At 43.0% G+C, this 14,115-nt stretch overlaps 1 protein-coding gene across 6 annotated transcripts in view; it reads right to left on the bottom strand.

The window, feature by feature from the left end:
- PAN3 (PAN3 poly(A) specific ribonuclease subunit) overlaps window positions 1–7,733 on the bottom strand; it is a 122,245-nt gene extending 114,512 nt beyond the window's left edge. For 4 of the 6 annotated variants that reach the window (XR_001918940.1, XM_018056594.1, XM_018056597.1 and 1 more), the window contains exon 1: window positions 7,159–7,725. Coding sequence is in view for 5 of the 6 variants with exons in the window: in XM_018056594.1 (XP_017912083.1) it covers window positions 7,159–7,606 (448 nt within the window). In the remaining variant the exon portion in view is untranslated. Of the gene's footprint in view, window positions 1–7,158 lie in introns of all 6 variants that reach the window. The other 2 variants (XM_018056596.1, XM_018056598.1) reach the window with 2 other exon arrangements.

Below are 14,115 nucleotides of genomic sequence, written 5' to 3'. Positions count from 1 at the left end.
AAAACAGAAATGGTTAGTATCTACTTTTCAGGGTTTTGTGAGAATAAAAGACCTGGAAGTTTGTCTCTCCTGATTACCTTCCCCTACCCCCCTGGACCCCTGCCTCCGGCAACCACCAATCTCTTCTTCACTGCTATCTATGCGTTTGGGTTCTTTTATTATTGTTGTTTTTTTAAGATTCCACATGGAAGTGAGATCCTACTTATTTTTTTTAATGTAACAAGTTTGAACCAGCTTACTGAAGACTCTGTATGTTCCTTAAATATGCATATATTTGTGTTAATTTATGTATAGGTATACATAGTACATTAAGATGTAACAGCTTAGTATCACCGCTTGTAAAAGACCATAAACAATCTAAATAGCTGCTGAAAAGAACAGTACAATCTCACAAGAGAATTATTACACAGTCACTATGAAGAGTAAGGTATATTTCTATGTGTAGACGTGAAACAAACAGGAAGATAAACAGTTTGGTGAAAAAATTCAAAGTGCACTAGGCTTCCATGTGTGAGCAGGATGTACTAGAGATAGGGAAATACAAATATGAGTGATCTACAAAGAACACCTCTGAAAAGATACATAATAAACTGAAAAGAGTGACTGTCTTTTGGAGAGGGATCAGGGAACTAAGGAAGAAGGGAGACTATTTTCCACTGTGTATCCTCTTGCGCTATTTAAACTTTTAACCTGTGTGTGCGCCTGTGACTCTTCATGACCCCACGGGCTGAAGCCCACCAGGCTTCCCCATTTATGCAGAACATTTTTAATTTCCAAAGCAAGATATTGTTCCTAGATTTTAAAAGCTGCAATTTTTAATGTTAAAAATACAATTAAAAGCTAGTTTAGAAAAACGGGTACAATATCTTTTATTTTTCAAAGAAAAAGATACCAAAGGACATCAAAAAAGGAAGAAGTTTTACCAGAAGAGCGCCATTATCCACAGGCCAATTAACTCAGCCAAGATAAAAGAACATGTCCTTCCCTATGCTGAAGCTGCTGAGAGGTCAAAGATTTTTTAAAGCTATTGGAAAGGAAAGAGGATGAATTCTAAAAATTGATCATAAAATAATGTTTCCTAGAAAATAAACATTTAGAAAAACACAAACATTTTATACCTGAAGGAATTTTAAACTTCATGTACTCCATACCCCATTCTCATATTCTACAAAGAAATATATTTCCACATGGACTAAATTACTAGCCTAAGTTCAAAGTTACTTAAGACAGAGTACTAAAAAAAAACAAAAAAAACTAATTCTCAGGACCCCCAGTCCAACAGTAATTCCTATACAATGAAAGGAGGAGCAAATACTGTATGTATGAATTTGTTGACAACTATATGACAACAAGCTTCCCATGTGGCTCAATGGTACAGAATCCACCTGACAATGCAGGAGACATGCATTTGATCCCTGGGTCAGGAAGATCCCCTGGAGGAGGAAATGGCAATCCACTCCAGTATTCTTGCCTGGAAAGTCCCAGGGATAGACGACCCTGGCAGGCTACAGTCCATGGCTCATGAAGAGTCAGACACGACTGAGCAATTGAGCAAACACTGATCGCAAATGACAACAGTGCATAAAACAAGAATTTTATCACATTCCTTTGTATAACTTCAGCTCATAAACTACTTTATAAAAACAGAACATAAAGTTAATATGGAAAAACAAAAGTAATACTGGGAAATACTGCTACAAAACTTGAGTGTGTATATGTATGCCCATGCTATGTACTTAACTGTCTCCCCCTAAATTCTCATACTGAAACCTTAACCCTCAATGTGAGTTTATGTGGAGATAGGGCCCTTAGGAGTAGTTAAGGTTACACACAAAACTAATAATAATGATTAACCCTGGGCAATGAGATCAGTTTAACTTTATACACTGCTGTTCCAGTGAAAATTTTTACCAAAAAAGTTTATTAAAAACTAAATAAATTCAACCCTAAAATAAGTAAATTTCTAAAATATTTCTAGGTACCATATACATTCATACCTTTGCACACAAAAGCAGATATGCCTACAGAAGAGAGAACAACAACAACAAAAAAGATATGGCAGTGGAAGCATGGAATCCTAACCACTGGGCAAACAGGGAATTCCCTATAGAACATTCCTGAAATGACAAAATTATAGAAATGGAGGGCAAATTAGTGGTTGCCAGGGATTTGAAGGAAGGTGACAAAAAGGCCTCTTGAGGGTGACAGAGCTGCTCCATGTCCTGACTGTGCTGGCAGGTGTGAAAACACACACACAATAAAACTCCACAGAACTCAGTTATACACGTGTACACACACGCACAAATAAGACTCAGAAAATCCTGAAAAGGTTAAGTGGATTGTGCCAATCAGTGTGGTTGTGACACTGCACTGAGGTTCTACAAAGTGCTGCCCCTGGGGAGATGGGGATGGGACAGCAGGCTCTTTCTGCATTATTTCTTACAACTGCACGCGACTCTACAATTATCTCAAAATAGAAAGTTAATTTAAAAAGAGAAAAATCCTATAAAAGGACAAAAATAGATGTTTTGGCCATCATTTAGCTTCTTAGAGTCATTTCAAATGCAGTTTCATGGAAAGAAGTGTTTACTCACTAACTGAATCTTACTGAGACATTAGTACAACCCTCTCTGAGTACTCTTCATAAAGTTCTAAGCTTTCCTCATAAAACTTCTCAAGATCTAATTTTATCTTATACACATACCTGTATTCCCCACTAGAATGTAACCTCCACAGGACAGACTTCTGTTTCATTCAACGTTGTATTCCTATCACCCTGATCAAAACTTGCCACTTTGCAAGCACCATATTAAAGGAGTGAAATCAATGGTATTATAAAGTCTTTTGTTATCTACTTTGTGTATTGTCGAATAAAAATGTGTTAACCTATACGAGCTCTCCTAATGGCAAATTCCCAGTACTCACTTCTCTGTGAGCTGATTCAGGTTTGTGGGGTGAAAAGTATAATTCTGACTTAAACAAAAACAGTCTTGCCATACACTCCAAAGTTTGCATATGAACTTCAAGTTATCCCCTACTTTCTGCCATTTGGACAGACAGCCACGGTTCAATCATCTGCAGCTATTTTACTGGTCTTGAAAATATACTCTCAAAAACTGGGAGGTGAAAAAATGTACAAGCTAACTGTAGACTTATTACTAATACTCAACTAACAGCAGCAACTAACCCTGACCCCTCACTATGTGCCAGATAATGCTCTGACAGGGTTATATTCAAGCCTGTCACAACTCTGAATTAGGTATTACTATTACCTCCACGTTTTAAAATAAGAAAAAAAGAGGCTTAAAAGTTAAAAACTCAAGATCACAAAGTAGACAGGAGAGCCAGGTCCATCTTAGATGTGCCTTATGCCAGAGCCTTCACTACTAATTAAATTAGCAGAAATGAAAATAAATCTATTGGGTTTCAAATAAAGTAACATATATAAAATACAAATACTGAGCTGCTAAAAATTGAGTATCTTGACGACGAAAAGTCTAGCTGGCTGAGAATATTAGAATCACATCATTAAAAGGTCAAGAATCAGCAACTCAATTAAACCACCAAATCAAACCACACTGAACCTTTAGAAGATTCGAATTCCAAAAGAAATACGAAATGTCTAACACTTTAAAAAAGAGTAATAAATAAACTTATTTTCCCAACAATCCTGAATGCCAGAATATATTCACTAACACACTGCCAGGTCAACCAAAGAGCTGGAAGTGTAATACTTCTGTACAGATAAAAACTAGGCAACAAATGAAGGTACAGTTCCTTTACAAGACTGAAACACCACTGCAACCAAGCGTACTAAAAAAAAGCCTTTCTGCTTCAGTTTTCCAAAGCTTGCAAAGTAAGGATAAAATTTCCTCTTGCATTTACCTCTCAAGTTTTCACACAATCTGAAACACTACCAAAACAATTCAAGTACTTAAAGCAAGAGTCAAAAACTCAAAGGCCAAGAGGAGCCAGGCATATAAGTTAACCTAGTCAGTAATAAGGCAAAAATGGAGTCTTGCCCAGCCAACACACCTAATTCTAATATAGAAAAGGGTTGCCCTTCAAAGAAAGTCAGAAATTTGTAGTTTACTGTTAAACCTGATTATTTAAATGTTGTCAACTAATTCAGTTACAATCCAACACATGCAAATTAAAAACATCAAATTATATCATAAATTTTAGGCACCAAAATGGCTAAAATTATAAGATGGCTAATATCAAGTGCTGGGGAGAACGTGAAGCAACTTGAAACAACCTGAACTCTCATAGCCTGCTAGACGTAATGTAAATGTGATACAATCTCTTCAGAAAACTATCTGAAGTCATCTACTTAGAGCTGAACATACGCATGTCCTATTTTAAGTCTGAAATTCCACTCCTAACATAAATTCATAGACTTGAACCAAAAAACATATTCAAGAATGTTCAAAACAGTGCTCTTCCTAATAAACAAAAGTTGGAAACGTACCATCACCCACTAACAGCAAAATGAGGATATAAAATGAGGCACATTCATTTAATGTGTAACACCAGGCAAGAATGAGACTAAGAGGTTGCTCCCACATAACTGATCTTACAAATATGCTTAAAGAAAAGAGGCCCACAATGTTCTTATAGAGCTCAAAAAAAAAAGAATGAAAAAGTGAAAAATGAATCGACAGTGTAGTTCATGAAGTCAGTGGTTAGCTCTGGGAAAAGAGTGACTGGCAAAGGGTAGGAAGAGCAGAACTTCTGCAGGTTCTGACTGAGTTCTATTTCCTGATCTGAGTACTGTTATGAGCTGTTTTCATCTTGTGAAAATTCCAAATTTTATGGTCTATATATTGTTCCGTATGTGTGTACACTTCAACAAAAACTTTAAAACACACACACACAGCTCCAAGATACCCAAGGAGCCCAAACAAAGTATTTCTACAGGTGGACCCGGCTTATCAGAGCAGATATGTCTGACATCCCAGCTCAAGAAATAGTCCACATTCTTACACCTACCTAAAGAAGAGCAAAGAAAACAAAGTAAAAGCAATATAAAACTGTGTCAGTGACTCTACCTGATCAAGTCAACAACTAACAAAATTTAAATTTCTCCTAATAACAACACCTCTCAGAATGTGTCCTCCCTTTTAATTGCCTCATACATTTACCAAATCAAGTATCTCATAAAATAGAGTATAATACAGCCAAATGTAGAAACTAGATCAAAAATTAAATAATAAAGTGTAAAAAATTCAACGCAAGCATTAAATCACCAACACAATCCTGTTCCCTGATTCCTGAACAACCTAACTTAACTGGCCACTCACTGATAGACAATTTTATCTCACCCAAAGGAGTCACAATCTAGACCACCCGAAGAAGCCTACAGCAGACAAGAGGAGCCTTGGGCTTCACCCAGTTGAGTTAAAGCAAGTCCCACAGAATCCAACTACATATTGCAGCTACTTAATCAAGTAACTGTTAAATGACTAAACGTTGACTTCAAAATGCCTTCATAGCACTACCTGCCTGTCCTCTCAAGAACCTATCTCCCAAAGACGTTTGGTTCCTGAGATATGAAATGGTCCCCACCTTTGAGTCATTGCTAGTATTTCTCCTCCATCTCCAACCTCACCTGTTTACAGCCTGTCCTAACTTTAATGTCCCAAATCTACCACATCTGTGTATTAGAAAATCCTAGAAATACCACATATTAAATTGAATACCTTTTTTTTTAACATGCCTCTTTCTGTAGGTAACAAAACCACTGTTCCGTTTCTCTGCTTACTAATCAAACATAACGAATTAATCCGAGCCACAACTCAATACATCCAGCAAACTTACCTAGAAAATGCTAAGTTGCTGCTCCAACGTGATAAAATTTCACCAATAAAGTAACCATTCTGACAAAACATTTTAAGTTACAAATTATTCTTAGCATTATCACCCTCACCAAATACATCTGCGCTGAAGTCAGACCCGTCAGAGCAAAAGAAACAATCTTTAAAACACACACTAACACATACACCCATCTCAGAAGGCACTTAATAACCCTCACAGAGCAAATAACTGCTAAAGCATCAAGCCAAATACTTAAGACCATTTACAGTTTAAAAAAAAAGTTCTGACATCCAAGTTAAGCAGCCTATCGAATGAGTTTCAAATCTTGTAACTTTTTAAAATTCCCAAGTAGGATTTTCCCACTTGGTTTAGAAATGCTCAATACACTCAGAAACAAGGAAAAATTCGACACACCTCTACTTTTCAAGGGCAACCTTTTGTAAACCAGATTACACTTTTAGGCTTATTATTAGAACTGCAAACTCCACTCAGTAACGACGAACTAGTTACAAGGTTAACAGCAGACAAGTGAAAAAAGGCCCGCTGCCCTATGAGAGCCGAATTCGAGGGCTCAGTCGCACACAAATGTGCGCGGCTCATGGCGTGGCACGTTTCCGAGGCTCCGAGCTGAGGGTTCTCTGGATACAAAGTAGTAGAAGACAAGCAATACACCTCCGGACACCCTGCAGACTCCCGCCAGCTTTCAAGAAAACTGCGGAAATGCAAGTTTGGGTGAAATCCCGACTCAGACCAAGCACGCGAGAGACGGCTGCTTGTCGGTTCGCTCCCGATTCCTTAGAAAGCATTTCCTGCCTGGAAAACCTCTCTCCCAGAAGCCTTGCACACACACACACACACACACACACACAAGGAAAAAAAAAAAAAAAAAACTTTTTCCGCTCTTCCAACCCACTCCTGGAAGCCGCGGAGGCCGCCCCGACCGGCACACACCCACCAGGGGACCCCTCCGCTCGGCCCGGGGCGCGCGCGCGCACACTCACAGGTGCCGGCAAACCCGGCCCCTTTCCACACCCCCCGGAAGCGACACCCCCATCTCCCGCACGCCGCGGCCCATCCCCCGTCCTTCCCGCCCCCACCCACACCCCCGCCCCCCCAAAAGTCCACCGCCCAGCGTTCCCGGGGAGCCGGCCGGCCCTCGCCGCCCGAGCGGGCCAAGAGCTGTGGGGAGGGGAGGCAGGAAGACGGAAGGAGGCCCCAGGCCCCGGGCGTAGGCCTCTCGGAGCGCTGAGGGAGACGAAAGCTGAGGGGAGAGGGGGGACCCCGCGGGCCAGGCTCCGGCGCCCCCTGCCCCCAAGCCCCCCGCCCCCGGGCCACACTCACTTGCCAGCCGCGGCCCGTCGAGGACCCCACTGTTGCCACCTCCGCCTCCGCCGGCTCCGGGCCCGGGGCCCCCCAGGTCCGGCTTCTTGGGCCCCGCGGGCGGCCCGGCTCCTCCGGCCGGGACCGCTCCGGGCGGGAAGCCGGCCCCGGGCGCGCCCGCCAGAGCCAGGGGGACGCTGTTGCTATGGAGGCCGAGGCCCGGCGCGGCCCCAGCGGCTGGGTCCTCATGCAGGAACTGACACTCCTCCCCGTAGAAGCACGTCTTATCCTTGGCGTAGTAGCGGCAGTACTTCAGCTTCACCCCCGCCGCTGCCGCCGCCGCCGCCCCGCCGGGGACGCCCCCGACCCCCGGCGGGGCCACCGCCACTACCGCCGCGGCCGCCGCCAGCGAGGAGGACGCGGAGGAGGCGGCGGCCGAGGGGGGCGGGAGGCCGCCGCCACTGTTCATGGCAACGCCGCAGCCTCGTCTTCCGCCGCCGCCACCATAGACTGGGGAGGGAGGGACGGCGCTGCCGGGGGGCCGGAGAAAAGCCCGGGCGGGCGGGTCTGTCCCGCTGCGGGAGCCGGAGCCGCCCGGGGAGGGGGGGAGGGGAGGGGAGAGGGGAGGGAGGAGGGGGCAGGAGGGAGGGGCGGGGAGGGGGAGAGCCGGGAGTCTCTCTCACTCACTCTCGCCTTCTCTTTTCTTAAAGGGGCCGCGCGCGGGACGACGGGGTGGGCGCGCGGGCCCTCTGACAGGGACTTCGAGGGCGCGGGCTCGGGGAGTAGGGGGTGGGGAGGGGAGCGGCGGCGGCAGCGAACGGGCTGGGAGGACGGAGGGGCCGGTTTATTTTTAAATTCTGCCTCCACTCGCTCTCTCGCGCTCTGGTTCCTCCGAGTTGTTTATTCCCTTTTCCTCTTCCTGAGACGGCCGTCGCCGCTGCGCCTGCGCGCCGGCCCGCGGGGGCTTGTGGGTAGCGGGAGCGCCAACGGGGGAGGGGGAATCCTGGCCGGGCGTCGGTTGGACGGGCGGGCGGTGGGCGGTGGGCGTCGGAGCGGGCTGGGGGAGCGTTCTCACGAGGCGATAGGCCTTCCCGCTTTCGTTTGTCCTCTTACTTGTAAAGCCAGAGCGTCATTTCTTAATTGAAACGACGAAATTTACGGAATGTGATGGTCATTTCTTAGGTGGGGGGCGGGGGGCGCACCTGAGGCCGGAGCCCAAACCCTGGCTCTGCTGGGAGAGGAGCTCCGTCCGTTCGTCGCACTTCCGCGCCTTCACTTTTCCTCCACCCTCCTCTTTTTTTTTTTTCCCTTCCAGCTGAGGGTGAGGAGAGCTACAGAAATGATTGCCTAAAACTCCTGGGCCTTTTATCAAAAAAAAAAAAAAAAAAAAAAGGAAGCAAAGGAGGTTGACTTAGGCAAACCCCCAGCTGAGTACAGCACCTGTTTTCTCTATTTATATTACTGAAAGCCTACAGTAAAATATTATGAAAAAAAAAAAAAGATGCCACCTGGGGACAGCACAGCAGAGGCAGCCCCTGAACGTTTCAGTTCTACCTACGCCCGGGGTTCTTTCCTCCAGTCTAGTCTTGATTCGAAATTCATTTTCAAAGGATAGGGTTTTTCGCGCACCCATTGCTAATGTTATGCTCCGCTGTATTAAAAAAAAAAAATGTTTGCAAGAGTTTTTAAAGAGTTGCTATGAAGGGAAAGTAGTAGTTTAGTTTTTCTCCTCTGCAGTCGATTTTCTCAAAAGACAGTTGGAAGGGAGGGGAGACGTTTGTTGGCGGTATTTGTGGCAAACAGAAGAAGGAAGAGAAGGCAGTGTACCACAGTGCAGAAGGAGCAGGGGTTGGGGAGTGGATTCCATAACCCACAAACGGGTAAACCTGGTGATATTCCTTAGCTAAACTAGAAATGTTTTAACACATGCTTAAAAACATTTTCACATGTATGTCTTTCAACAAATGTTTATTAATGCCTGTTACGTGTACCAGGAACTGAGCTCAGAGCTGGGGAAGCAAAAGTAAACAAGAGGCATTCTTTTCTGAGTTTGAGATGGTTTGTTTATCCCCTGGTTAGAGAGACACATGGTACACAGGCGATTACAAACCTGTGTGTTAAGTACTAACCTTATCACATTAGCTATTAGAGTGTGGGCTTTCTGGAGAAAAGCTGATACCTTATTAGCAGGAAAGGAGAACATATGCTTTGAATTGGGACATATCTGAGTTTGTAATCCACTGCCTACACTTAACAGCTGTGTTACTTGAGGTAAGTTGCTTCACTTCTCTGTGCCTTATCTATAAACCAGCTAAGAATGGTTAGTTGGTCACTTGATAATGGATAAACTAATAGTGTATATAAAGTATCCAGTGCTTAGTAAGGATTGAGTAGATTGTAGCTATTTCTCTTGGTACAGTAGTATTACTGCTACTAGTAGCCCGTGTGTAAGAGTGCAGGAAGGAGCTTTGCAGGCAAAGGGAACAGCTTGAGATAAAGGCCCTGAGGTGAAAAAGAGCTTAGGTTGTTAGAATGGTGATAGTGGAGAATTGAGTTGGGGCGGGATCATAGAATCCTTCGAAGGCACAGGGAAGGACTGGACATTTTTCTTGAGGACAATAGAAAGTTACTCAGTTCAGTTCAGTTGGTCAGTGATATCCGACTCTTTGCGACCCCATGAATTGCAGCACGGCGGGCCTCCCTGTCCATCACCAACTCCGGGAGTTCACTCAAAACTCATGTCCATCGTGTCAGTGATGCCTTCCAGCCATCTCATCCCCTGTCGTCCCCTTCTCCTCCTGCCCCCAATCCCTCCCAGCATCAGAGTCTTACAGGGTTTTAAAAAGTCAAGTAATGGCATAATCAAATTTCCCTTTAGAAAAAAAATTGACTCATAAGAACTATATGATGAAAGTAAAGAAGATGAAAGTGAAGTCGCTCTGTCGTGTCCAACTCTTTGTGACCCCGTGGACTGTAGCCCACCAGGCTTCTCTGCCCATGGGATTTTCCAGGCAGGAATACTGGAGTGGGTTGCCATTTCCTTCTCCAGGGGATCTTCCCTACCCAGGAATTGAACCCAGGTCTCCCGCATTGTGGGCAGACACTACCATCTGAGCCACCAGGGAAGCCCAAAGAAGATGAGTTACCACCATTCTATTGATGAACAAAGGTGCTTCCCTGGTGGCTCAGTGGGAGAGAACCCGCCTGCCAATACCGGAGATAGGGGTTCAATCCCTGGCTTGGAAGATCCCCTAGAGAAGAAAGTGGCAACCCACTCCAGTATTTTTGCCTGGAGAATCCTTTGGACAGAGGAGCCTAGCAGGCTACAGTCTATGGAGTCACAAAGAGTTGAACACAACTTAGCAGCTAAACAACAGCCACAAACAGTAAATTGCAAAGCCAGGACTTGTGTTCATGCCTTCTAATTACAAAATATGTGCTCTTTCCACTACATATTTGACCATTTCTAAATGATTATCTGTGGATGGCTAAGAGAAGTATCAATGGAGAGAAAACAGATTCATTAGATTCATACCACATAAAGCATATCTTTCAGATAAGCCTTTGTTGAGAATCTACTGTATACAATGTACCACGCAGGTTCTGTGCTAGGCGCTGATACACAGAGGTGTATAGGATATATCCTTCGTCCTCAAGAGTTACTGGGGCCATGAGAGAAATGCCAAAGGTAGAGCAAGTCACCCCTCAATACCATGTTTGACAGTTTCCTATATTAAATCCCTGTGAACAAGATGGAGGAAAGTAGGCTGCAATGCTATGGTTGGGAGACTTCAGTGCTCTTTGATTAGTCAGTCAAAATGTTGAAAAAGCTGGCTCTGGAGCTCATTGAACAATATCCAGAAAGTATTGATAAGTTGACCACATATCAACATGTCTTTACTGACCTCCTTTGGAGTCTGTTTTTAACCTATTTTTATGAAAAAAACGTTATCAACTGCCTAGATGAAGAAATACATGGCAAATTTAGCAGATCTGCAATGTGTTGGGAGACCAGTGGAAATTAGATCCGTTCAGTCATGTGCGACGCTTTGCAGCTCCGTGGACTGCAGCACACCAGGCCTCCCTGTCCATCACCAACTCCCGGAGTTTACTCAAACTCATGTCCATTGAGTCGGTGATGCCATCCAACCATCTCATCCTCTGTCTTCCCGTTCTCCTGCCTTCAATCTTTTTTTTTTTTTTTTCCCTGCCTTCAATCTTTCCCAGCATCAGGGGCTTTTCAAATGAGACAGCTCTTTGCATCAGGTGGCCAAAGGTTTGGAGTTTCAGCTTCAACATCAGTCCCTCCAATGAATATTCAGGACTGATTTCCTTTAGGATGGACTGTTGGATCTTCTTGCAGTCCAAGAGACTCTCAAGAGTCTTCTCCAGCACCACAGTTCAAAAGCATCAATTCTTTGACTCTCACCTTTCTTTATAGTCTAACTCTCACATCCATACATGACTACTGGAAAAACCATAGCCTTGACTAGATGGACCTTTGTTGGCAAAGTAATGTCTCTGCTTTTTAATATGCTGTCTAGGTTGCTCATAACTTCTTCCAAGGAGTAAGCATCTTTTAATTTCATGGCTGCAGTCACCATCTGCAGTGATTTTGGAGCCCAAGAAAATATAAAGTCTGTCACTGTTTCCACTGTTTCCCCATCTATTTGCCATGAAGTGATGGGACCAGATGCCATGATGTTAGTTTTCTGAATGTTGAGCTTTAAGACAACTTTTTCATTCTCCTCTTTAACTTTCTTCAAGAGGTTTTTTAGTTCTTCTTCGCTTTCTGCCACAAGGGTGGTGTCATCTGCATATTTGAGGTTATTGATATTTCTCCCAGCAATCTTGATTCCAGCTTGTTCTTCCTCCAGCCCAGCGTTTCTCATGATGTACTCTGCATATAAGTTAAATAAGCAGGGTGAAAATATACAGCCTTGACGTACTCATTTCCCGATTTGGAAACAGTCTGTTGTTCCATGTCCAGTTCTAACTGTTGCTTCCTGACCTGCCTACGGATTTCTCAGGAGGCAGGTCAGGTGGTCTGGTATTCCCATCTCTTTAAGAATTTTCCACAGTTTGTAATGATCCACACAGTCAAAGGCTTTGGCATAGTCAATAAAGCAGAAATAGATGTTTTTCTGGAACTCTCCTGTGTTTTCAATGATCCAGCAGACGTTGGCAATTTGACTTCTGGTTCCTCTGCCTTTTCTAAAACCAGTTTGAGTATCTGGGAGTTCATGGTTCACGTACTGTTGAAGCCTGGCTTGGAGAATTTTGAGCATTACTTTACTAGCATGTGAGATGAGTGCAATTGTGCAGTAGTTTGAGCATTCTTTGGCATTGCCTTTCTTTGGGATTTGGAATGAAAACGGACCTTTTCCAGTCCTGTGGCCACTGCTGAGTTTTCCAAATTTTCTAGCATATTGAGTGCAGCACTTTCACAGCATCATCTTTTAGGATTTGAAATAGCTCATCTGGAATTCCATCACCTCCACTAGCTTTGTTCATAGTGATGCTTCCTAAGGCCCACTTGACTTTGCATTCCAGGATGTCTAACTCTAGATGAGTGATCATACCATTGTGATTATCTGGATTGTGAGGATTTTTTTTGTATAGTTCTTCTGAGTATTCTTGCCAATACACAATGTGATCAGTGACTGATTAGGATTTGTAAATCTCCATCAGCTGAAAAAAGCTCAACAGTGCTAACAAGATGAAACCTCAAATAAATTGAGGAGAACAGAGCAAACACTCTTTAATAAAGTATTGATAATACAGCATCACGCACTTCTCCCCAATCCTGCATCCTTAAAGCAAGTTAGCAGTGTTTTTTTAGAAGCCTTTAAAATGTACATCATTCTTATTCTACTTTGCAAGTAAATCCTAAGAAGATAACTCTAAATAACAAGTTTCATGCTACAGTGTGCTCATTGAAACATAGCGTATGAAAGCCAAAAAGAAAAGATGCAAACAGTCTAAATTCTAGAACCAAGTGGAATGTTAAACAGTGGACTATTCACAAAGAATATTATGCAGCCATTAAAAAAACAATGAATTGTGCAACAGTGCTTATGATAGTGTAAGTATTTAATATGATGCAAAACTGCATTTGTTGTTTTATTGTAATGATGTAAACAATAAAAAGTCTAATAGAAATAAAGATTAAAGCAACTACCTAAAAATATTAATGGTGGTTTTACTGATAAGACAACAGAGAAGGTTCTTCCTATTTTTCCTCCACTTCCCAAATCTATGTCATGAACATACATTATTTCTATAATAGAAAAATAAGTGTTAAAACTTTATTGTAATTTAATCATAATCTTTTAATTCTAAGGAGTGAGTATATGGGCTTTTGTTAAACTGTTCTCTGTATTTCTTATTTCATTTTGTTTTCAAATAAATTAATTTTGTGAAAATATCCTGGACACTTGTTGGCAGTTCCTTCAAATTTTTCACTAGTCTGGTATTTCTCAGGACTTCCCTTGGTGGCTCAGATGGTAAAGAATTTGCCTGCAAGGCACGAGACCCAGATTCGATCCCAGGGTCAGGAAGATCCCCTGGAGAAGGGAGTGGCTGCCCACTCCAGTATACTTGCCTGGAGAATCCCATGAACAGAGGAGCCTGACGAGCTACAGTTCATGGGGCCAAAAAGAGTTGGTTTCCACTGAGCAACTAACACTTTCAAAGCATATTTCACAGAAGATTGGTTTAACAGTATGTTAACTGATACAAAGCAAAAGGTTATGTTATTGACAAAATTTGGGAAACTGAGTTAAACAACTTCTAAGTCTTTTTCAGAGCCTTTAATATGTTGCTATATTATTAATATGCAGAATTTACCAAAATTTTTACTTTTCCTTTGAGAAACATTATCCTTGTCATCTGTTTTCTCATTTTTCCTATATTTTAACATTTGTCCCCATTGTTCAGTTCCCCCTTTCCCAGCCATGCTAGCTTGCTTTCTATTCT

Source organism: Capra hircus, chromosome 12 (assembly GCF_001704415.2).
Source record: "Capra hircus breed San Clemente chromosome 12, ASM170441v1, whole genome shotgun sequence".
Lineage (NCBI taxonomy): Eukaryota > Metazoa > Chordata > Mammalia > Artiodactyla > Bovidae > Capra > Capra hircus.
Note: the sequence above shows the minus strand (reverse complement) of the source record. Positions and strands in the feature narration are given on the sequence as shown.